This window comes from Lepisosteus platostomus, chromosome 7 (assembly GCF_059453375.1).
Source record: "Lepisosteus platostomus isolate fLepPlt1 chromosome 7, fLepPlt1.hap1, whole genome shotgun sequence".
NCBI classification, from domain to species: domain Eukaryota; kingdom Metazoa; phylum Chordata; class Actinopteri; order Semionotiformes; family Lepisosteidae; genus Lepisosteus; species Lepisosteus platostomus.
The window spans coordinates 57,613,150-57,638,196 of NC_142617.1; the positions used below are offsets into that span (position 1 = coordinate 57,613,150).

At 42.5% G+C, this 25,047-nt stretch overlaps 1 protein-coding gene across 29 annotated transcripts in view; it reads right to left on the reverse strand.

Annotated features, from left to right (window-relative positions):
* Positions 1-583: 583 nt before the first annotated feature.
* Positions 584-25,047, reverse strand: part of mef2aa (myocyte enhancer factor 2aa) — a 156,258-nt gene continuing 131,794 nt past the window's right edge. For 20 of the 29 annotated variants that reach the window (XM_088641378.1, XM_088641383.1, XM_088641374.1 and 17 more), the window contains 6 exons: positions 23,130-23,189; positions 11,936-12,120; positions 9,328-9,351; positions 6,489-6,615; positions 5,330-5,456; positions 584-5,015 (listed from right to left, as the gene is read on the reverse strand). In XM_088641378.1, the coding sequence (XP_088497504.1) occupies positions 4,703-5,015; positions 5,330-5,456; positions 6,489-6,615; positions 9,328-9,351; positions 11,936-12,120; positions 23,130-23,189 (836 nt within the window). In that variant the 3' untranslated portion in view covers positions 584-4,702. The remainder of the gene's footprint in view (positions 5,016-5,329; positions 5,457-6,488; positions 6,616-9,327; positions 9,352-11,935; positions 12,121-23,129; positions 23,190-25,047) is intronic. The other 9 variants (XM_088641389.1, XM_088641390.1, XM_088641397.1 and 6 more) reach the window with 3 other exon arrangements.

A 25,047-nucleotide genomic window follows, 5' to 3' on the forward strand; every position in this document is an offset into this window, starting at 1 on the left:
GATTTTCAGCAACGCATTAAACTTGTGAATTTTAGGGATAGATGTACTCTGAACTCAGGTATGAAGATTCTAGAGCCATTTGGTTTTTCTCATTTTTTCTCATTACCCCGTTAATGCTGATACTCTTAGTAGCTATTTATTATTCATAATATTCCACTTGTTTTTAAACAAAAAATATATATTTGAATTGCACCAATGTATGTAAACACGTTTCTCCTATTTACTGTACGTAGCTTCAGTCTGATAGCTCAGACGAGCACTTGCCTAGCTCTCTGTAGGGTGCCCTCTAGTGGCTACGGTAAACACTAGCAAGCAGTGAAGAAGTGCCTATTCAGTGTAGCCTTTGGGATAAGGTTAAAAAATGTCCACCTACCCTGCTCATTCCCCAGTCTAGCGTGTAAAGCTTAGGATCGTAATCTTATTTTGTATTTCAGGATATCAATATAATTGGTATATTTCACCACTGGCTTAATGACCAGTTTAATTCAAGTCAGGCCATGCTGCTAAACCAGGCCTAGCAATCACTAGCAGATGTGTCGACTTGCCCCCCCATTTTCCACTCAATGACGGAGCGAGCCCAAAGTACACGGTAAAAGCCAATATCTTTACTTTAGTGAATGCAGAATACAAATTTGTACAACAATCTCTAGCATAATATTTTAGTCATTCGATAAAAAGTTCACTAGAATATTTATTGTAATAATGAAGATAAAACAACACATTCAGGGAAATTAAAATGCAGATTAACTTAAAATTCTCTTTCTTGATTTTGAAACATTCTGTTTCATTCATGGCAACAAAGTCCAGCTTGTGCCGCCACACGGTTTGAGCCCTCAAACCGCAAACAGCTTTTTTTTTTCTGAGTGAACTAGTAACTACAAACAATTACCAAATACATAGTTCTGTTTTTTTTCTTTAAAAAAAGCCATAAAGCAAAGCAGTGTACTCTTGCACAGCAAAGTGAAGAAGGTTTTCTACAAAGATTCTCTAATATCCCTTTCTTTCACATTCGACATCTTTTATTTTTGTGCAAGTTGAATTTTCAGAAATAGCATACAGACCCAAGGAGCTTTTCATTATATAGTTGCTTTATATTTACTATTTATTTCTTGTGTGCACACAACAGAGTAATAACAACACAAGGAGAGTACGGAGGAGGGGGCTTGTGCAGACAGGTCTTCCTGTGTCTTAACCTCTTCTCCGATCCTGCTTTTCGATTGTAAATCTGGTCAGGTCTATGTCAAAGCTGTGTCCAAAAATCAGCCTATCAGGTATTCGCCTTGTCTCGAAATGACAACTCTTTGGAACAAGGCTGTGCAATATGTGTACGCCTAGACAAAGAAAAATAACAAAAAATCCCTGAATCCCAATTGAGAGCTACTCCAGTTTTGTTATATTATTGCTGCAGTTTTTCAAAAAATATGAGCGTGATTTTTTTCCTGCATCTTTAACCTCACGGATCTTTCTTGGATGATTTTTTTCCTGAAGTTCTGTCATGAGCTTTATAAAACGAAAAGTAAAGACTAAAACCTGATCTGAGGTTTATCTTTGCTGGTGAATTCCAGGCTTGTAAAGATCCTGGCAACAGTCAGTTACAACAAGAACGTGTATTCATGGATGAGTGGGTTTTTGAGCTGCCCTAATTAGAGAAGAAAATAAAAAAATATCAAGAGAGCAGTCGTTGAGTTAATGGCGGTGTGGCAGAGGTTAGTGTTTTTTTTTTCTCTGGAGTCCATTGGCTGTCAGGTGTCGTGTTTCAAGAATAAGATCTACAGCATCCCAGTTTCATGAAGAGGGGTAAGCACTTCGAGGGAAAGTTGTAACAGTCTTTAACACCAATTCTTCAAGAATTGAGTGAGCAATTGGATGTGGGCGTGTGCGTATAGGCATGACAAATGGGTTAGTTACCTAGTCGTACTGTGAACGCTTTCCATGACACAATCACGGATCGGTGCTGGGGAATGGATGTTTTAAGTGCAAGGGGTAGAGACTGCATAGATCGTTACCAGCTGTCATCATCAGCTGCCGTGGCTTGGCTGACGTGTGTGGGGACGGTTTAGGGCATGCCTATGGTTTTCGATAAAGGCACACAAGGAAATAGACAGCAAATGCAAAGGGTGTACTCCTATAAACGCTGTACAGCACACTTCAGGTACAGGTTCAGGCGCCATCTAGCGGTGATTTCGTTGTGTTTGTTTTTCTGTTTTTCTGTTTTCTCCCTCACCCCCTCATAAAGCTGCTGAATTTCCTGTCCCTTCGCCGCCTCAAAGGGAACAAACTGTGAGTATAAAGATGAACGAGAATTTTGAGGACGCCTAAAAAAACGGATCCCTGTCTCCTCTCCCTTAAAAACTTCGTTCAGGATTAAAAAGGAAAGAAATCTCAGAATCAGGATCTGAACACAATGTAGGGGAATGTTGGTGTTAAATATTAAAAGATGACTCCTAGGTGGGAGGTTACAGCGGGTGGCTTAATGTGTTTGGTGGGTTCGTGGGATGAGGGAGAGGGGCTGACAAATGTTATTACCTCCATTAAAGTACAACAACAGCCCCCAGATAACACTCATTAATGAAAGAATAACATGCTTTATAACCCTGTATCTGCTATAGAGGTCATGCATACTGAGTGACATAAAAAACAACAAATGCTATTAGTTCCATTACTTTAGTTTTGGGTTTTTAATGCCTCTCAGTGTATTTAACATTTTACCTCCAGCCTAGGCATTGAACAAAATTTTAATCTGCACATGGGTAACACAAGGAGGTGTAAAATAACTGTGAGTTACTGTGGGGTGGGAGGGGTAATCGAGTCACGTGCCATTTCTTCAGTTTGGCTTTGGATTGAAATGAAGATGGCGGTTTCAGATCCTCTGCTGAGGATGAAGGCCTCATCTCTGTGTCCTGTGTTTCAGTCCCCAGGCGTGAGACAGGTTCGGGCAGTGAGTTCAGCAGCTTTAGACCTGTCCCTCAAAGAAGGGAAGTAAGAAGGAGTTCCACAGTTAAACACCGTGCCCAGCTTTTCTTGCGCTTTGCATTTCTTCTTGACAAAAAGATACAGTGAAGCTTCACCATTACAGCACTGTCATTACAAATTTTAAAGGACAAGCATTCACCACCACTAAAGGGATAACAACCCAGACACTACCCTCTGAAAAAACTCCGGTTATTAACGATAATAATTCAAATTCGAAGAAAGTACAGCATATTTAACAAAATAGTAAATATTAACCAGTGAATACTCTACTTAATAAGGACTTCGCCTCATAAACCTGGCGGTAATCCACAAAAATATAGTTTTTTTTTCTTAAATCTGGTGAAGGTACAATACATACGTACTTACACCAAAGGTGATATATATTAAAGTTGCTATATACACAAACAACAAAAAGAAAAAAGTTTGGCTCAAATTTCAATTTACAAACAGAACAGCGAGTGTTCATGGCTTTAGTTACGGTTTCAAGGTCTTGCTTGTAATGTCATTTTATTGTTTGTTTTTTTTAATAAAACAATTAAAATAAACTAAAAGTCCCAAATGAAAAGGATAAAACCCATACCTACAAAATAAAGGCATCAACATACAGCTTTGGCTTATATAAATAATTAATTGCTGAAACTGTGTGTGAACTTTTTTCTTATTCTTGTGTATATTCTTAAGGTGGGTATGAGGTCTTGGGTATTGAATCAAAAATACACCTGATTTGTAAGTCAGTCTTTAGGTATAATTTCAAGGTATAAGCATAGAACAACGTCTCCACCCATATGTCCAATTTTAAATTAATATATTATTTCCTTTAATGCTTAACTTCGCTAAACTAATATATCGCTGAATTCATGCTGATTCCGTTAGAGATTTCCTCTGGTTTCTTTTCTCTTCCTCCAGAAATCGTGGCACGGCCCATCGCATCGCCCACTTCGGGTACAACGCTTTCTTGTTTTCGAACATGCAAATACGCTAGCGCCCCCCACTGGCCCGCCGAGGGAACCGCCACCCACACGAGAGCATCCTGCTTCAGAAGCGGGCCGCCGTGGCTTCCAGGAGGCAGCCTGTGTCCTTCTCCGCTCTGTGCGCTATTGCTCAGTCCTCTTTCGTCTCTAAGATCTGCGACAACATCTCTGGTTTTCGTCTTTACTCGGTTAAAAAAGAAAAACTGACCAGGAGGACGTCTTCCTCCCCGAAACTGTCACAGGAGGGCCGGCACCCGGCTGCTCGGTGTGCCTTCCTCGTCGGGCAGCACGAGGGAGCAGCCTGGGTGCGAGGGCGACCCTGCACTTCCTTCGACTGCTTGTCTCTTGCAGACAGAACCAAAAGTCTAACAAAAGATTAAAAGTGAGAGCCAGACTGGAGCAGAGACTACAAAAATCTGGGGCACGCTGCTTTCATACGTGGGACTCCTGCGAATGTACAAGAACATGTTGTACCAAGTACCTGATAAGTCTTTGTCTTTAGAACTCAGTCCTGAGTCCTTATTTATTCTTGCCTTGTTGTATGTGTGAGAATTAATTTAGATATGTCAGGACACCTTTTTTTTTCTCTTTCTCTTTCCTAGTTAAAAAAGTAAATAAACTTAAATAAGAACAATAATAATAATAATAATAATAATAATAAAAAGGAGACCTGCACTACCCCTCCCCTCCCCTCCCCGCCTCTCCCCCGCTCTACAATGGCTAGTCTAGCACCTGCCCAGAGGGGGCACCGGGCGGCTCTATGTCACCCAGGTGTCCATGCGCATGCGCTTGACCGAGGGGCTCTCCCGCTCCTCCCCGCCGCCCGCAGGGCCCCCCAGCCCCAGCGGGGAGTGGAAGTCGGCGCGGTGGTCCTCGCGGTCGCTGCCGTCGTACGAGCTGCTGGAGGAGCTGAGGCTGTCGACGGGCGAGCGGCCCATGTCGGGCCGGGCCGGGGGCGGCGGCTGCGCGGGGAAGCGGTCGCGCGGGGGCGAGATCGGCTCCGACTTGATGTGGACGTTCTGGCTGGTGTTGATGGACAGGTTGGGGCCCTGAGGCATGTGGCCGCCGGACCTGCAGCAAAGACAAGAGCGCGGTCAGCGTGCGCGCTTGAAAAAGACAGGGGGGCCAAGGAGGGAGGCTGGTCTCGCCCGTGAAAACGTCACAGCCAGTCAGTCTATTCGAGAGCTGGGGGCTGTGGGAAGGAATCATTCTGCTAGTTACTACAAACTGGCCTCCATGACTAAGTTGTATTGCTGTTGAAAACGGGAAATAGTGGACAAGTTTCGAGAATTCATCCCTGGTTGCTACGGTGTTTAATTAGGTTTGGACTCTGAACACACAGTGTTGGGGTGTCGCTCGGAGCAGGGCAGCGCAGAGGTACTCACACCAGCGAGCTGAGGGCGGCCTGGCCCAGCTGGTGCTGTTGCCAGGCCGACATGGAGCCCAGAGCCAGGCCTCCTGGGGAGCTGAAGCCTTGCAGGGCGGACAGCTCCGCGCTGCTCAGGGAGTAATCTGCCAAACAACACACGTGTCCGAGAGAGAGAGAGAGAGAGAGAGAGAGAAGTCACTTCCTTTTCACCAGACTGGGCAATAAATGAAAACAAAAACTTGCTTTTTTATATATAGACATATGAGTAATCATTTCTGCTTCGATAGAAACTGCTTTTCTGTACCAGGTGCAAAACAGGTTTCTGAACTGTCAGGAAATTTGCTAACAATACAACAAGCTGGGCAAAGGAATGCCACTGTGAAACCTACTGGCCGTTGAATGCTAGCTTTTCTTGAAGGCCGTGTTTTCTGTAGAAAACTACAATGGTATTGGCCCTGAACAATTAATCAGCGCTAAAGTGATGTTGTGGCCCTTAGAAAGTACAGTTTGGTAGTATGATATAACTTATGAATTAAACATTTTTTGTGTAAAGAGAGGTGCTTAATTTTTTAAAATTCAAACCAAACTGTGAGCTCACGAGTTCAATCCATCATTTCAAAACAGACTGCTCATGCAATCTGACAGCAGGGCTGGCCATCTGCCCACTCTGCGCCAGCAGCCCCACTGCACGGCAGATCAGCTGGAGACAGGAGAAACTTCTTCACCCATCGCATTCAGCTGCTAGACAGGGATCTTTGAAGTGAGTTTGCCTATTCTAACAGCTGTACCGTGAAAGCTGTGCACCACAGAGTAATTAACTGTGGTACAATTACGAGCAGGACCATGGGGAACATGTTTCTATGGACAACAGCGGCACAAGCTACAGTAAGTGGCATCGTTTCAGTTCAACACAACCATGGTTTGCGTCTATGAAGGCATGCACGTATCGTCTGGTGGACACCGCTGATTCTACTGGCTCTACGTGGTCACTGTCATTGTCTACAGGAGCGTGCTGCCCACTGTCCCTTTTGTCTGTGTACCAAACTCCATAGCTCCAGTGTCGAATTGTTCCTCTAACTGTAGATCACCCTGTGCACACTCAGTCTTGATGAAGAATGGAGTGAGCCGAGTGAAACCACACTTCGATTTCCTCTGCAGGAGGCTGATGCCATTACCTGTGTTGTAGGCCGTGGGCATGGCTGAGTACACCAGGCCCTGAGGTGGCAGGCTGGGCGTAGTGACGGACACCACGGGGGTGGCCAGCGGCTGGGCAGCCTGGGAACTGCTGATCCTCTGGGTGTTCTGGAGAGAAGACAGCGACACGCAGGTCAGAGCGGGGCCAGGAAAGCCCGAGAAAATGACACGTATGTAACGCCACACCTTCCACCAGCACTGGCTCTCGACCGGGAAAACGGCCAACTGATACCTCCCTGTGAACTTCTCCGGGATTGTTTTTGTCATTAACTTTCTGCTGTGACAAACCATGCCCTTGCATGAGTCACTTTACTTCACATCACAGACTGAGACTAAAATACTGTGTGGGAAATGAAATCACAATTTTAATACTTTCAAATAAATTTATAGTACTAGCTTCCTTTATAAAGTCTAAATGAGAACTCCAGATGCAAGGGGCTGACAAGGCTGTGCAATATTTCTAATGTAATTCTATGTTGATCCACTAGCTGTCGCTGTAACTCCACAAGAGAACATTTTATTTCCGCTGAACTGAAGAACATACTTCATAACATGTAAACAGAAGACAATTGGTTTTCATACACTGTCAAAATAGCCTGTTTTTCCCCTCTTTTCACATTTAAATTAGATTTCAATTGTTTTTTTATATCAAGAGGACTGAAAACAAAAGGATTCCAAGAAAGACTAGGGAATCTCAATTGAATGACTGAAGCTGGGTAATACGGTATATTATGGACTATACCATGGACTCTAGATTATAACTGGTAATAAACTGTTTAACAAGGATTGTTAAGTCCAGTTAATACACTCAAACAGGATGAAAACTATATTTTTATTTAGTACTGCTGTAGTAAGAGGACTTGCACTTGAGATATCAAATTGCAAATCAATGCCTTTCTTTCAGCTTTAATTACTGTTCAGCACATCAACTTATAGTCAATGCATTCACACATTTTGAAGAGAAAGAAATATTCACAGTCTTAGACTCCTTTTTGGGGGATCATTTTCCATGCTTTGGAAACTCGTTAAGATGCTCGTAATGATTTGGAGCCATGCAAAGCTATTGCAGCCATGATGTTTTGAAAACCTCAATGCAGAGACAGTCAGGGAACATTTCATAGCTGCAGATGCACAGCGGAGTATGGTACCCAAGGTGCACAAAACCTTTGAGTATTTTTTATCATCCTTTTGATGTCACTCTGCTGCTAAAACACCAAAAATCACAGCTAAAACACCGCGCAGCATGCAAACACAAATTCACAGCTAGTTACAGCCACAGCACTGAGACACCATTAACTTACATCCATGCAGCTCAGCAAAGCTTTGAACCAGCTACACCCAAGATGAAGCAATAGAACATTTTTGTGGTAACAAAAAAACTGGGGCTGAATTAGGGTGAAAGGGGCAAGAAAGATGATCTGATTTTGACACGGAGGAGCCGCATGAAAGGCGACTTCTGTTCTGTACCAGTAATTTAAAATAACTTAAAATCTTGCAGATTGCCATTGATTTTGTGATCTTTGTTAAATTGTGGTTGAATTGTGCTTAAATATTAAAAAAAAAAAAATCTGGCTTGGATCAAATAACCTAGTTAGGAAAGCTTGGTGTGCTGAATAATTATTCAGTGTCTTTCTGCTTGTTTATCATGCTATCAATATAAGGCATCTACTGGAGATGATAATCTTATCCCAATTCAAATGCGTGAAGGAATTCAAACACCTGATGCTGAAGGTAATGCAAATTTAAGAGATCGTTAAGCTTTTTTGAATATCTAGGATGCTGTAAACCTGGCAGAATTGGACTGGAAGACTCTCGTACTTGAGTCACACACACATTGCACTCTCACACACTTCTTCTTCAAGGCTGCACAAACACACAAACGCCCCCTCGTGGTTTTTCTTATTCTCAAGCGAGATTATATCATTCAGTCCAGAGTCTCTTGGTGGATGACATCATCCTGAATGAAGTCATCTCCCTCAATTAGAAAAAAAAACAATGAAAGACAAAAAAAAAGAAGAAATAAAACTTTTGCGGTATTTTTTAAGGAACTTTGTAAATGATATCATCTGAGGGGTTAAAATGAAAGAAAATGTTATTTATATACTGTAGCAGCATATATTTCTCTACCAGGATATTTATATCAGCTTGAACAGTGTGGCGGTTTGCATGCAGCCCTGTGAGGGAAGAAGGCTGTGGCTTTCTAGCCCTGAGCTAGAATTGATTTTAGGCTGAACCGTAAGCTATGCAAAAAAACCTCGCCTTTCGACACTGGCACAGTTTGTAGCTGTGGGGCAAGGCAGAGAAAATGCCAAATCAAACACTTTGTGACCCCTGCCACCCTCCTGTATTCAGACCATGGGTCTGCTTGAGCCCATTTGGGTAATGAATCATTATCATGATTCAGGCTTTTTACAGGTTCTGGTTGCAGGAAATAGCGCCAAGCCTGATCTCTGTTCCACTCGGCACACACATACTGCACAGCAGCACAGCGCCAGGCGATCTGCAGGGTCCAGTCGTGGTGCCCTGAGGGGGCTGAGGCAGCTGTGGGCCCCATTCTTGTTCTGTTATCTCCTGCCCCAGGTACACAGCATGCACTGGTGTAAATCCCACCCTCCAACCAGCGCTGGAGCTGGAGCTGGAGCTCAGCTCATGCGCTCAAATTCAGCTTTGAAGGCCAAACAAAAAGGGTGTTAAAAGCCACATGTTTCTGCTTTAATTCTGGTCTGTGCCCCCTTGTTTAATGATTTCACTTGCTGCTTCCTTTTTTCTTAAAGTCACGCATTTCTCATTTTTGCTCTCCAAGCACTTTTCCAAACTCACCAAATCCATTTCATCCTCCTCCGACTGCTCTCAGCGGAAAAGAAGAAGAGAAGATGGCACTGTTACACAGGCAAGGAACCACCCTGATCCCACCTCTCCCCGCAGCCCCAACCTTTGACCCACAGACCCAGCACTGCAGAGGCTTTCTCGATCGGGCTCTGCTGTGAGAGATGGGGGGCTGATTGCCCACTGATACGAGCCCCTGTGAAGCTTTATGATGAATCGGCTCTAAAGTAACAACCAGTCCAAGTCCAACAAAGCTTCCTAATTCCTGCTCAAGAACAGGCATGCACAGCTGTGTATTTGTAGGTGAGGTACTGGATGCATTGCTTCAATGTTGTTTAATAAAACAAGGGTTTTAAAATGTTGCTTTTCTACAACCCAGTAATTGCCATCTCTTAGAATGGTGATCTTGCTCCAGAGTTTTAATTTGACCCCTAAAATGAGAGGCTACTCAGAGACAGCTGATGAGTGACTGAAGGGGAGAAGCCTCAATGAGCACAGGAAGGGTGCACGATACTGGACCCAAACCCAACAGAACATAGGTCCTGACACAGAGAGAGAAATGGAGGAGGCTGTTCGGAGTGACCGTTTAACCTTTCACCGAAGATACTTAACCTCTCGTGTCAGAGCTTTGGCAGCATGCTTACGAGTCATGCCAATACCATGATTAATCTGGTACCTTACCACCCAGATCACCACTTAGTTTAATTAAATATTTGAGAATGGGACTGACAGGTTTTTTTGCTGGCCTTTTAATGACTCACAAAAGGACATGTACTACCACCAGGACTGGAGTGCTTCCACTGCAGAACTGCTGGTCTCTTATTAACGCCACAGTGGAAGGTAGCCTGAGCACCTTAGGCTGGAGGTATTAACGCCACAGTGCTCGTCTGAGAGGGGGGTTAAGAGATTTGCTTGCAGTAGCACTGGAATGAGCCTTCTCTGCTGCGTAGACAAAATCTGAGCAGACACCCGTCTGTCACTGTCCTTTGGGATGGTCTGAGACCAGGCTGGCTGTCTTAATACCCACATTGAGGGAATAATGTGAGGCAGACATGACAAGGGTGACAAGATATTATCTACTAATGTTTTAGGCTCCTAAAAAGCGTTCATCCGACTCTGTCAGAGTTAGACATGATTAATTTAATACCATCATGACCTAATGAAAGGTTGTCAACAGACTCTCTCTCTGTTGCCACAAGGTTATGATTTTCTTCCCCTTTCTTGGATTTGAAGGAGCTGTATTTTCAAAGAAAACTGAAAAGGGACAAGTAAGCCATTTCTCTTTTTGGATTAGAGGAACTTTTCTAAACTAAAGAATACATGCTGGCAATCTTTTTTCTTGTTTCTTATTCCATTACTAGCCTGTTTTTTTATGAATGCACTGTCAGAATAGCAGGCAGCACATGGGCGCTTCTATCTGCTCTTCTTTCATTTATAATCCTAATTTAACCATGAATCTACACATCTTCCAAATGCTGACCTTGTTACATGTACTTCACCTCATATATGACATGCCTTTGGGATACGAGACGACAAATCCCTCGGTTAGCCCGGCAATATTTACACAGCCCCTCCCTGGTCTTCCCGAAGGGCTGATTCTGGCGAATGAACTACTAACTCTCCCAAGTTTGAAGATGAACATGTGTGCCAATTTTTGTGCATTTTGATTAATGGACAAGACTGCCTAAAGTAGCCTAGGGTGTTGACTGTGGTTTGGGTTTCTTTCCACTTTAATTACAATAATTAGAGAAACCCTGTAATTTCTGTGTGAATAATTGACTGATAAAGCACCTGGGCCTTTGAAATATTTCTATTCATGATGTTTGTGCTCCTGGCACAATCACAAGTTCTTTCTATGACAAATCGCTTGGGCGCTGCACTCAAACAAGAACATCGTAAATACTAAGCAGCACACTTCACTAGTTATTCAGCCAACTGGGGCACACCCCCAACCTCCATCCACTGACTCTCATGCCTTCATATCAGATTTCAAGCTAGGAGTTTGTATCTATTAAATTTTATTGTAGAGAGGGGTTTGATGTGACATAGCTGTAAACTGCAGGAAATGGCTTCCATTGGAGTTGGGGACAAACCAGAATGCAGAATCGCAGCCACGTGGATGTGTGGCGGACAGACTGACTTCTGCCACCCGCCTTGCTCTGGCTGCTGAGTCCTCATGGAGCTTTTTCAATGGCTGCGCCATTCCAGACACTGGCACAGCTATTGGCACTCTTTTTGCTAGTCACTCCTTCATTTCTTTTCTCAAGCTACTGTAGTGTCCCAGAAGAGGTTTTCCCAACCCTGGAGTCTCCTGGCTTCCCTTCCTGCTCCGCTCTTTAAGATTTCTGCTAATCCATCTCTTTTGGAGGGGTTCTGGTAAGAACCCTCTTTTCCACGCAGCTGTTTCAAGCTCTAAATAGGTGGATGGGGTCAGAGACAGTATCACACCTACCCCTCGTTCAGCTGTTTAGAATGCAAGCAACTAGGCCTCTGCTAAACGAAGAACAACGATTGTACCGTAATGACGACCTCAGCTGGGATGGAAACAAGAAGAGAGGCGGGAGACGACTCCCCTTACACACCGGGGTGTCCCCAGACTCACCAGTGGGGGCATCATTCCCTTGCTGGACGGGGGGATGACCACCCTCAGGTCCGGCTTGCGGTTCCCAATCCCCAGGTTGCCCCCGGGGGGAGGTGGTGACTTTGTGGGCATGACCTTCCCAAGGCCGTTTCCACTCGGGGTGCCCAGGAGGCCCGGGGAGCCCCGTGGATTCACAAAACCATTCCCTGTGGACACGAAAACAAGAGACAGAAGCTGCCGTTAGTGCAGAGCAGAAGAAGGCTGGAGCCTGGAACCTGGCTGACCAGACCTTGTTTCTGCAGGCCAATAAACACAGAGTAGCCCGGAGCCAAGTCTTAAAAGAGTCCATTTCACAGCTGCACTGCATTCCAGAGGATGCAACGCTAAGTGTTCTCTGCCCTCCGGGACATTTAATAGACTCTGGTAAGTATGCTGTGCATATCTGAAAATAAAACAGTCGTTTTAAAATTGACGAGCCTTTCTTTCTCTTGGTGAATGGCTTCATTAAAACACTTGGTTTTGTATTCTGGGAGGAGACTGGACAGCGTATGTTAACCAGTTCCTTTCTGTTCTCTTCAGTGGCTCTGTTCAATCCCTGCACAAGGGGGACGCAGGCAGCTCTGCTCCTACAGCTGTCAAGAAACCCTTTATGGCTGTATGGCTCTCTGGGTCTCCCGGAGCAAAATACCAAAGAAGTATTAACTCTGAAATTTTGCCGTAAGATTTCAGCAGCCGAGACTAATTTAATTCTTATCAATCAAACCCAAGAGACATCTAACCCTTAACTAAGAGGTAAGGTCAAACGTGCTGCCTAAATGCAGATCCATTTATATGTTGGCAGCCAGTCTTCAGTTTAGCTTTTTCATTATAAGACTTATGAACTGCCACTTTCCCGAAGTTACGCAGTAGCATCACTGTAAGCACACAGGCAAGTCACAGAAACCCCTCTCTCAGGGCTGTGCCCCCAGCTGGTGGGTGAGTCAACCCCAGGCGTGTTCAGTGCGCCACTGCTTGGGGAATCCCAGTAGGCTAAAGACACACCCCAGACTTGAACTGCCTGTCTGGACTTCTCTCTGAACATACTGTACACTTTTCAGCCTCTTGGTGATAAATACTACTGGAGCAAAGGCAAGGAGTGCAGGCTGGATAAGTCTGGTGGCTCGAACATTAAAAAAACTGCAAACCCCTTTCACTGAGAGAGGCCGGCAAGCTTGGATCCCCCTACAGGGAAAATCCATCTCATTCAACCCTGAACAATGTCATATTCAAATTAAAGTTGAATGCAGAATTGTTCAGGAGAAAAAAACTACAACTGCTAAAGGAAAAATAGGTCACGTCTTTAGAATCACGCTCACTTTAAGCGCAAGGTTCATTGTTGTCCCACAGCTGCCAGCCATCTCCTCAGATGAGGACCTACAGTACCTTGTCATTACCTCCTGATGCCATATCCTTTGTGATCACTACAGCCTCCTTTCCCCCAAGTGTTAACGGCACTGTTTGAATGCCTGGTGTAGTGCCAGGCAACACTACCATTTTCTCTGCTACTTAGAATGAAAAAAAGGTGCTTGTGCCACCATCTGTTTGTTCATATTGTTTGAACTTCCTTCAGGCTCAGTTGCTTCCATAATGCATTTACAACATACCCACTATTTATGCTCTGAAGCAGTTACCCAGGCAAACTGGGATACTAACGTTCATAAAGAGACACCAGACGGACCATTCATAACATTTTCCCTCTGACTGTTGATAACACAGCCTTCTAAACTAGGATAAATAATTGTGTCTTTCATGAATTTTGTGTGAAGGTCACTGGCTGTTCCTCTCTTTAGAATTATTAGCAACTTGTGCGCTCCCAGATGAGCAAAATTGTTTTTGATGTTCCTTTTTTTCACAGGTTTCCACATTCTCCTTCACTTTTTCAGAGAAGTAAGGCATCCAAAAATAAGAAGCATGAGTATAAGTTAAAAGCTATTGTTTCTTGCGGTTATTCTTGGGAGATGCAGCACTAAATTTGTGCAGTTCTTTTTCTCCCACCCTGCCAAGTATTTCCTGCAGCAGCCCTTGAACGGAGAAGGAATACTGTTTCAGCTGCCAAAGGCACAGTGAAAATATTCCCGTCTCCTGAAGGACCTGTCACAAGTCGGCTGGGCTTCAAAACATCTTTCCCTCCTCCTCAGTAAACCCAACACAGTATGGCACAGCCACTCAGGGGTCTGTGCTCTGTGACATTCCTCCATGCCAGCCAGACAGCGCACTACTCTGTACACGAAACAGGGACAAAAGCAAATACAGAATGGCTGCACGGACTACATCCAATTTTATAATCAGTCACACGCTGCGAGACGCAAAAGCAGTAATAAAAAAAATCATTGCCTGACTGCCAAACGCAAAATCTATATATGTTGTTAACGCACAAAGCTTTTTATTCCACCTTGCAGACAGCTCCTGTGAAACCCTCTGAATGGCTGTGGAGACCAGTGATCCTTTATAGCAAAAAAAACACAGTATAGATTTACTCTCCATGGGTTTAGGAATATGGGGATTGGTTTTAAAAAACGTAATTATCACCCTTTGAGTTTTAACACATCGGGATAAAGCACCCCCTAATCTTTTCTCCCTGCATGTTTCATAGGTTTTCATAGCCCATTCAAATGTATTGTTTCTGCCTACCTGGACACAATGCCCTTGTTAGTCTCACACAGAAAGGAGAACTGGCACAGCAAGCATTTTTTTCAGTCACAATGGGAAGGGAAGACTTATTAGCTTGATGGGAGGAAATAACGACTAAAGGATCAATAGAATCTGGGATTAAATCTGCTCAGTCTTTAGCAAAATGTCCTTCATATTTTTTACCATTATAGTTCAGTCCAGTTATAAAAAATAACTCACACAGTTCAAGATTCTGGGAGTGAACAGGTCAATTTTGCTTCAACTTTAATTGACAGCAGGTAGAGCTACATTGTACTGCCACTAATGAGGATATTGATGTTCCATGATTTATTATTGTAATGACTGTAATGTATTGCACGCCATTTCTGTGATAGTGTGCATTAAGATGTTTTTTCTACAGTCAGCGATTGACATCAGCCCATGATTTGGTGTGTCACAGTTTGTGAATCATCTCAGTACTCATTTGGAGAAACCAGACCACAGACTACTCTAATGCAGGTGCGTTGTAAAACATGCTGCTGTTCTAACACTTGCTTTCGCTTTCCTATGTTGTTCACATGGATCACGAAAAAAACAGATGGCTTCAACTCTGTCGAAAAAGTCTAACTTTTTCTTTTACTTTTTTAGCTGTTATCGTAATGTCTCTTTCTCATGGCCCTCAGTGCAACTGCATTATTTCTAATTTCACGCTTACAGTCATAGTGCATAGTGGCAATAGCTGGTTATTATGAAGGATCAGTTACAAAAAGTTTCCATGCAACTTACTCAGCAAATTTGGGTATCTGAAGGAACACTTTAACATTAGGTAGTACTGTCCCTGCAACTCACACAAAGACACCCACAAGATTCCTTTACGGTTCACCTTTGATAAGAGTCTATTCATAACGATATTTAGTGGAGTTCCTTTTGAGAAACATGGAAAATGTTAGCTCAGTGGAATGACCCAGAAAGATCGTATCGTAACCAATCTTTTCTTTTTAACCCTGTAACTTGACAAGTCAAACAGGAGAAGCGACAAAAAAGGGAGAAGGCCTTTCTCCACTTTTTAAATGATGCTTTCATCTAGCTAAATCTACTGTAGCAGTTCAAGACAGATGCAGTTTGATGCCCCAAAAACTTGCTGTTATGTCCTGGGTTCAGACATAACAAGTAAAAGATCTCTAGAGTTGAACTTGTACTAGGGTGTGCTGTTAACAGTGCTACGAGACGAGCCAAGGAGACGAGGAGGTGTGTGTGCAGGGGTGGGTGCTAAAAGCCTGACATTACTGTAAGAGGCTCACCAACAGGGCTCTGATAATGATCGGGGAGCATGATGTCATTGTGTGGCAGCCCTCCAGAATTAAACCAGGCAATCAGTCACTGCAGCTGAACAATACCCAGGCGTTCAGTCCCGCCAGTGCACCTCAACTCTTTAACCCTTTCACTACCCAGAGCCTCCTTCCAGCTCTGTCAGGTACATTAGAATTGCACACAAGGCTCCATTATGAACACCGCGTCCAGACATCAAGAGAGCCACTGGCCTTGCTGTCACTGGTCAGACAACACAACTTTTCTCATAAAAAACAAAATCACACAGTCCTCAGCTGTGCGAAAGGACACACAGGGCCTGATTCAGTGTATCAGTCAGAGCAAATGGTGTAGTAAGCCCTGATTTCACTGCATTATCAACCAGGAGTAATTAGTGCCAGAGGGATTTTTATTTCTCTTAGACTTCAACAATTAGCTCTGGCTTGGTGATTATTTCCTTTCGGTTGATTTTCAAAGCAAGATATTACCCCACAATTGTCAGCTCATGAACAATTCAAATTCTAGGGAAAATCCTTGACAAAACTATAAAAGTTAAAAAATTTCTTATGGAATGGTTTATTGTTCATCCCTTTTTGAACAAATTACTGTTATTGACACTGTCGTGTTAGTCCTGATTCTGAAACAGGCATTAAGGTGAACAAAGGACATTTAAAATGATGGATTTTTATAAAGAAATTGTGCTCAATAATTGCAGACCCATTTGAACCCATGTTACATACTCAGGTGTAGTTTTAAAACACAAGAGCTAGTTTCTATTTTAAAACAGTATAAATATGACATATCACCTGAATATGTCATTTTATCATTGAGATTCCGCTGTTAATTGCCAAATCCTTTTAATTTATCACTCCCCACTGTGAATTAGAAAACTAATTTAATGACATTACAAAATGAAAACACCAATCTCCTGTTTATTGCTATGCATATATATCAGACACTAGAAGAGACTGATATTAGCATATTATATAGATTTGTATTTGATATGACAAAAATCCTGGGACCATAGCTCCTCAATACCTCAATACTGATTTAGAAATGCAATGTGTTCTCCTAAACAGGCTCTTTTATTTAATTCTACAAATTCTTACTGATCTCAGTGGCAATTTTTAAAAATCATCTTAAAATAAAACAATTTGGCATATTTTTGCCCCTTGTACAGTATTTCTTGTTCAGACCTAACTTCATAAGGCCAAGAAGAAAGGTTTGAGTTTGCCATTAACACAATTTTGAGAAAACCCTAAAAGTACCTCACTATGAGAAAGCAAGTCTCATTTATGTGCAGTATATGAATTAAGAGAGGCTGAGAAATATTTTCTGCATGAACTACAACACCATCTATGGTTTTCAGAAACAAAACCCATTACTTTAGATTTAAAAGGAAGATTTCCTTGTAACAGTAATGATAATTAAAGGAACTGGCAGCATCTATTTAGATAGGTAGTATATCTGTATCCTATAGCTTCACCAAGGCTGTGACGTTTTGTTTTACTTTATGAGCAGCCTAAAAAAATAAAACTAATATGTCAGTGACAGCTTTAAAGTGCAACTTTCAAATTAAGTCAAATCTCATGTGCGATTTTGTAGACCTTTCTAGACTTTTAGTGTGAGGTGACAACATGAAATGGTCTGTTTTTATCATTGAAGCAGCACTTGTAATTGTTGTTCAAATAAGATCGTGACTATGAAAGATTAATGAGGGAATCTGCACAGGATGCTGGCCTATTATATAACTGGAATGACACCGATATTCTTTTTGAGGCACACATTCTTTCATTCATATTCCTGCGCTAAATGCTTTTTTAATGAATCTGAATCAGAAGGAGAAAGAGATCTTCTTGGCCGATGTAACTTGCCATTGGACTGTGTCAAACCATATTCTCTTGTCTCCACAAGCCTTATTGTCTTAGCTCACAGACCTCATTTAGGATCTACCACAACACGATTTAAGTTTTCGACCACAAATTAAGCCCCCAGAGATACAAAAATAAGAAAACCACGCTCGTAAAATAAAAAAATAAAAAAATAAAAAAATCCTGGCTTTACCGGTGTTTTTTTCAAAACAGGAGACTGGATACTTAAAAATTCTTCTAATTCTTAGAAATCCTATAGCACCTGGGAAAACATCAAGCCTTTTAAACCTCAGTTTAATGTCTTGGGTAGTGACCAGCACTTGAATTTGGCATGCTTCTGCCCTCTTTCATAGCAGCAGCATGTTTGTAATTGCAGAAAGGCCAAATCTTAGGCATAGTCTTGTGCCACAGCTAAGTACAATATGAAAAAGCAAAACATAAATTATAGCCCTTCCAGCTCTAGAAGAATAAAAACGTCCAGTGCCTGAACTCTTGAGCTCTTTGAGCCTCCTGTGTACTGTAATCATTTCAATTTCTTCAACTAGACAGAGTCTGGGACGTCTCAGCTATGATTCTGCCTTCTGTGATTCAGCTGCAGGAATGAAGACAGACAGTGCCAAGTCAGCTAGGCAAATATGCAAATTGTGCTTTCAGTCCTAAATCAGCACCCAGGGAGAAACGATCCCACTGAAGCGTGCTGCGGATACCCTGGTAGCTTCTTGCGGCCAAGCAGCCCTGTGTTAATCCATCCCCTCCCAGTGCTTGTCCAAGTTCAGTCCACACCTGTCCTCCACCGAAGGATGTCAGTGCTCAGGTCCAAAGGCTTACCTTTGTCAGGTATTATTAACTGAGCGAAAAAAGAAACTCAGGGTAACACTACAGTGTCTAAGTCACTCAGAGTGCACTAAGCAAGAGAGAGCAATACAGATTTCACTGAAGGTTTAACAAGCAATACTGAAAGCTAAATTGTGGGACCATGTTCAGTGTTCTTTTGATAAAAAAGCAATACATTGTCTCTGTCTAAAATTCAAATCGGCAGCAATGTATTAGCAATATTTAGGAGGTTTCTGATGTCCCAATGTCAGAAATAATCAAAACACAAGGAGTACTCTTTTGTTTCTTTTTGAAATATGAGTCATTGTCTCTCTATAATTTAAGTTATTAGGTTATTAAGACTAAAATGTTAACTAAATTGGCAAAAAAAAAAGAAAAAGAGAATAGAAAAAATAGGAGGAATTTCTGATATCTTAATCCCCAGTTGTTATTCAGGAGATAGGGTAGGATTACAACAGCAAGCCCGACTGCCATTCCTCAGGTTTCAGGGTGATCAAACATCTATATGTTTACGCCTCTGAGGTCTGGGAAGCCCTCCGTAAAAAAAAAAACTGTGCCAAGATCAAGACATGGCATTAAAAATAAGGCACAAGGAACATTCATGACGGCCTGTTCCACAGGCCACTCATTTCCCGATGGTTACGTGTAAAAACTCGAAAGCATGTGAGGAATGGCCAACTGACATGAGCACTGACATGGAAGAGGTTCCTTTCCAGAAAGACTCTGCTGCCACGCTGGAACCTGGAACAAACAACAGCTGCAGACCCCTCGCAGTGTGCCAGGGGCTTGAGCCCACCAACATTCCTCCTACTCACCACGGCACCAAGGGGAGAGGCTCCGCGCTGAAAACAAGCCTGTGCCCTGACAGGGCCTGTGGGAAGCACACTGCCCTCTATACCCCACAGGCTTCTGCTGCTACAGCTCGGAGATCAGCGCACTCACTCAGCAGCACAATGTGGCGTGTAATGTGTGCCCCACCTCTGTCTCCTTCATCAGTCAACAGCAGACACATAAGAACGGACGGGTAGTTACTCCTGTAAAAAACAGGCTGCACGAGGATACGTTACTAGATGTGATTTTCTGATCTTACAAATATCCTGTGAACTCCAGATCTGCAAAAGATGAAAGTCTACAGAGCTGACTGTGATTTAACCTCAAAGGGCCTAGTTTTGATAGAGGAGGGCAAACAAGTATAACTAAGATACTCTGGCAGCTCAAAGCATGTTCTTCATGTCACAGCTTCTCTATACTTACAGGCCAGATACGGCTGTGTTATCTGGAAGCACTTAACGGACTGGAGCATGTTTAAATTTTATACTCATTTTGTCCCCCTTTCAGGTTTTAATTCACTGTACTGCCACAGAAACACGATCAACAGCTTTTAATTTCTGTTCACCTGATACAACATTTTGCTCTTCAAATATCAACCTGCCCTTGAAAATAAAATTATTTTCACAAAGATATCTGTAAAAGTACAGTATAGAAAGGCAGCACTCCAATATGTAATAAAGAATGCTATTTTCTTTCATAGTGCTCTGTTTAAAGAAATAACTTAAAAACATTACCTAAAATAAGAAAAACAGCATAAAATGAGTGGACATGAAATTACACATTTATCTCTTTCCACACTAAAGCAATACAGCCTTTTTTCTCCTTTATTGAAGCTCTAATATGTGAAATGTGAAAGGTTCATTCTTTACTTCTCTCTCTGTGTTTGTGAAAGTGCCTCTTGTGCAGTTATGCTGCCTGTGTGCCCTGCTAAATCTTTTACATGCTCTCTGCTTTATATTCATTTTTAATGGGATTTGTAACTTCCCTGCAGCTTGTCAAGGCTCTGCTGGGCCAGTTTCAAAAGACATTTCCTAAAAATTAATTTGAAATACAAATGAAACAAATTTCCTGGTAAAAATGGCACTCTTTGATTACTTAATATTTCTGAACTTTGGAAACTCATATGCATACAAATGCACATTTTGTTTTTGTTTCAGTATTTGTATTATATTTCAGAACATTAAATCCCTAATATATTCTATTTAAATAAAAAACAAAATCACTATTTCTCATCTACCACATATCAGGTTAAGAAACAGTGGATTCAAAGTTAACATTACGTTTCCTAATTTTACTATAATTTTAAGCCTTGAATGACCGTAAATATTGCTTCTGTAAATTAAAACAATAAAAAAACTGATGTCCTGCTTTCAGATGTCTTTCATTGCTTACAGCCTTACATATGGTGATGTACAAGTCTGCATATTTTTGTGTTATACTACAGCTACATTTGTTGCATTTTCTCATACAGACCAATAAAAAAATATTAATCCTATGAACTCAAAGAGACCTCTTTGAAAGCTTTATGACTCAACAAGAGATGAAAAATGACCGAAGAACAAAAGACCCTGGTGCATTATTGTGTGAGAATTGTGATTTTGCCCCAGTGTTGAAGCTCACAGCCAATAACAGCGGGAAGGCCTTCTTAAATGGTCTACCAGGCAAGCACAGGGTTAAAGGACACCTGCCAATGCCTTTCACATGACACATAGTGGCCATGACAGGCTGCCCGGGCATTGTGTACAAAGGACTTAGAGGGATGTCATGGTCCGAATAGTTTCAGAGTTCTGCTGGGCTAGGCATCTTGCAGACTCTCTCAGCCCATAAAAGGACTGTTCTGGTACCGGACAAACAGATGCACCTGTCAGCTGAGGGAAGGAAATGTCTAGAGGAGAAAAGGAGAGGGTTGGGGAGCAGGGCCGGGAGGAGGCAATCTTAAAGGAAACGCTGCATTCATCGTTAAACAATGCAGAGCTGCTCAGAACTGTCCATACCGGGGAAACATTTCCTCGTTAACCCTTTATATTCTTTTCATTACAAATAACGGCAACAGATAACCGTCTCTAAGCAAGCATGGTCACTGACTGCAAAGTTTTTGTTTAATATCATTTTATATTTTTTTAAATGCAAAGCTTATTTAGGGCCTATGAGTGCAGTGACACAGCTTCAGTGCCCAGATCTGGAACTCCATGAACGTGAGTTGGAGGTGTGCTAGTGCTTCTGACTCAGCCCTTCGCCAGGTCTCCTGGCCTGACGTTCCCAACGAGCCAGCCCGGTCCCCTCCGTGCCCCCCAGTGTTAAACTGCAGGCTTGCATTCCGCGAGCTGCAGGTGCAGTGCTCATCTGACCAGTTGGGCCCTTATCTCCAGGAACAGGCCGCCGCAGAACAAAGAAAACCCTGGTATCTGTTACTGTCAAGAAGGAACAGTTGGACATATAACCTTGGGTGTCTCCTTGGCGCTTTGGCAATGTGTGCAGCCCAGCCGCAGCGCTGGAGAGGAATTAACAGCTGACACCGTTTTCCTTCTCCACAGCGCTTCTCGTTACCCATTCGGCTGCACGCTTCCCTCCAGAGAGCCCTCGCCTTCTCCCCAGCTACCCGCGTCTCCACGGTCTGCAGCCAGCCGGGCTTCACGGAGAAAGTCTGTCCTTCTCTCATTGCTATATGAAAGTGAGCCTCCTCTTCCATTCTTTTTTGTTGTGGTATTTATGGAATAGGTTTGTACTTTCTGTTTTAGAAGTGACCACGACAGATAGGGCGAGAAAAGGAGAAGAGGGCGCGGGGACGATGTCTGAGGCACACATAGCATCTCTGCATGACCTCTACCCCCTGACATAGGAGCTTGACCTGCACCAGTTACACCTGCAGCACTCACTACTGACAGCGACCAGGATCACCACTACCGCTTCTACTGAATAACAACCAAAGTGGCTTATTTTCACAACTGATGTCCTGCTTTAACTTGTTGTTATTCTCTGCATAAACGTTTGCAGAAACGTTCCATCTAAAATATGATGAGTAGAATGCTTGACTGTTTTTTTCCCCCATTCTGAAGCTTATTTACCATGGACTCATGACTATGAAAAAAACATCAGTTTCTCTTGAGTTCTGCACCAGGGCTTTCCGTACAAACCAGATGACGCCATTGCATCAAAGCCCTCTGCTTCTACTTCCTAAAGGCCACAGGCCATAGACATAAAATCTGCTCCATTCGCCTGCAGACCTCTGACTGCTTGAGACTGAAGCAATAATTATTTATTATCCAAAAAGACAGTTCAGAATTTTAAGCATTTAGACCCTTAAATGTAGTGAGCTAGCCAAAATGCAAGAAATTATATTTAAAGTATCTTCATTCCAGTGTGAAAAGCTTTAACAAATGTTTCTGTACATACAACTACATAGTACATCATATTCTGTGACTTAATCAGCTGGGCTTATACATGTGCGCTGAGGAAATACACTGCAGAACAAGAACAATGCTGTAACGATTAGCTTCAGATACTGAGGCCACCTATTGCACCATGTCAGAAGGAAGTGTGATTTTATTTGTATGATTTTCCAGCTCTTCCATGCAGCTTAATGTCCTTCCACTATCATAAGATAAGTTTCAGTGGCATTTAAGGTTAACTGATGTCTGTCGCAGCCTTATGAATCCAGCTAATGATTTCAAATTGTACTGCATACTGCTAGAAAGCTAATTAATTCTTCCTCGAAGACTTACCCACTGGGCTTGAGCCTGCGCCGTTTGGCACTGTGAGGTCTGTAGTACCCAGCATGCCACCTAACGAGATGCACAAAATGACAAGATTAACCATCTGCACCTTTTACTCTAGCCCATATGTGAAAGAACTTTTGAGATCCAAGAAGTGCAGTAATCTTTGAAAGGTTTGCTTTTTATCCTATAGCTGTGCTGTACTGAGGTGGTTTTGAGATTAAGAGCTAATAATCTCTAAATAGAGCATCACACCAGTTTCATCTTCAAGCAGCTGAATGTGTAGGCAGACTAATCTTTATCTGCACTGTTAGAACTATATTTATTACATTCAAGGCACAAAGCCCTGTTTGCTACGCGTAATTTTACTTAGTGAAACCAGATGGATTTGTTATTTTCTCATAGCTGAACTCCCTTTATTGACAACAGGAGTACATTGTGCATGTAAAATTATTCAGATGGTAAATTGCTCTACAGAAATGGGGTGAGATCCACATTAAATACATAAAAAGAGGTCACATTTTACAAAAGGGACTAAACTCATCTATGAAACATTGTATTACAATTAAAAAACTTGTTCAGAACTTTTAGGGGTGCCTAGTGAAAATGCCACAAACAGCCACAATCAACTTCGGTATTGTGTCTTGTATGAATAGACAGCACATTACAAGATCGTTTTTCTGCACACACAAGGCAAACGTGCATGTTGGCCACTTCTGCAGACACCAATCTGGAAGAGGCTAAACTGGCTGGACAGGGCATTCACTGAGCAAGGCCCCAGATACACTGGTCTGCACCTATCGGAGTCCCTGTGAGCTACAGCCCACTACCCAGGCCTGTGGAGGAATGTACTGTAACTGTAAAGTGCTCTAAGTGAGGTAGGATTCAAGTTTAAAAAGACCTATAAAACCTGCTGGTTTCTGACCCTTTTGGACACAATAAACATGGAAAATTTTTGTGTGCTGTGTGTGTGACTATATAGGTGTATAATTACATACAAACAAAATATAAAAGATGGAACAATTGTTTTTCATCTGAAAACATACACAATGAAGATATATGAAGCTAAGGGATAGCTTAAGGATCTGGCACTGTAGAACTTTGTCCCACTCAGTGTAAATACAGGCACCAGAGGAGACCCGGAGAGGATTTTTATGGTCTGAGCTCTCTCTCTTCATTCCAGGAACTTTTTGTCTTTGCCAGATTGAAGCTACTTCCTAACACAGTACCCAGAGCTCTGAAGCCAGAGGACTGGAAGAGTCCTCCATCTGCTGGTTTCCAGCTCAGTCACTTAACTCACTGATTTCCTTAATTACACCTAATCATTTTTCTCAGTTTTGAAGCTGAAGTTATTAAGATACTTTTAGATACTCCAATCAGCTTGAAAGCTCCTAGTATTTAGGGATTGAAAACGTCTTAGAAGGAGTTAAAGAGTTAATTTAGTCAATTCAATTGATTCAATTAGGTCAATTAAGAGTTTGACTCGGTACGAGAAAGCTGAGGTGGAATGAAAAATCCCCCCAAAACAAAGAGTACCAGAGTTGGGAACCCTTTTGCACAAGAGCTGTGGTCACGATTTCCGAGGTGGGGGGGGAGAAAAGTTCCTTCTCCAGTTTCACATGCCCCAGTCAGGAGAAAATGAAACCGAAGGAAATGACTCATCTGATGAAATCCTTTGTGAATTTGACGAAATCCAGATTTAAGAATTCATGAGTCACCAGGAATGTGAGTAACAGCACAAGATTTGTCTCCTTTCATGAAACTTCACTGACACTGCCAGCTGTTGGTGAACAAGGCTGATGAAAAGTGAATGCTTTTTTTGAGTGAACGAAAGAGAGGAAGGAAATGGTGCACAAATATGTGGGAATTGTTTAGAGAACAGGAATCAATAATACTGTAAAGGCCTTTTGGTGCAAAAACTACATTG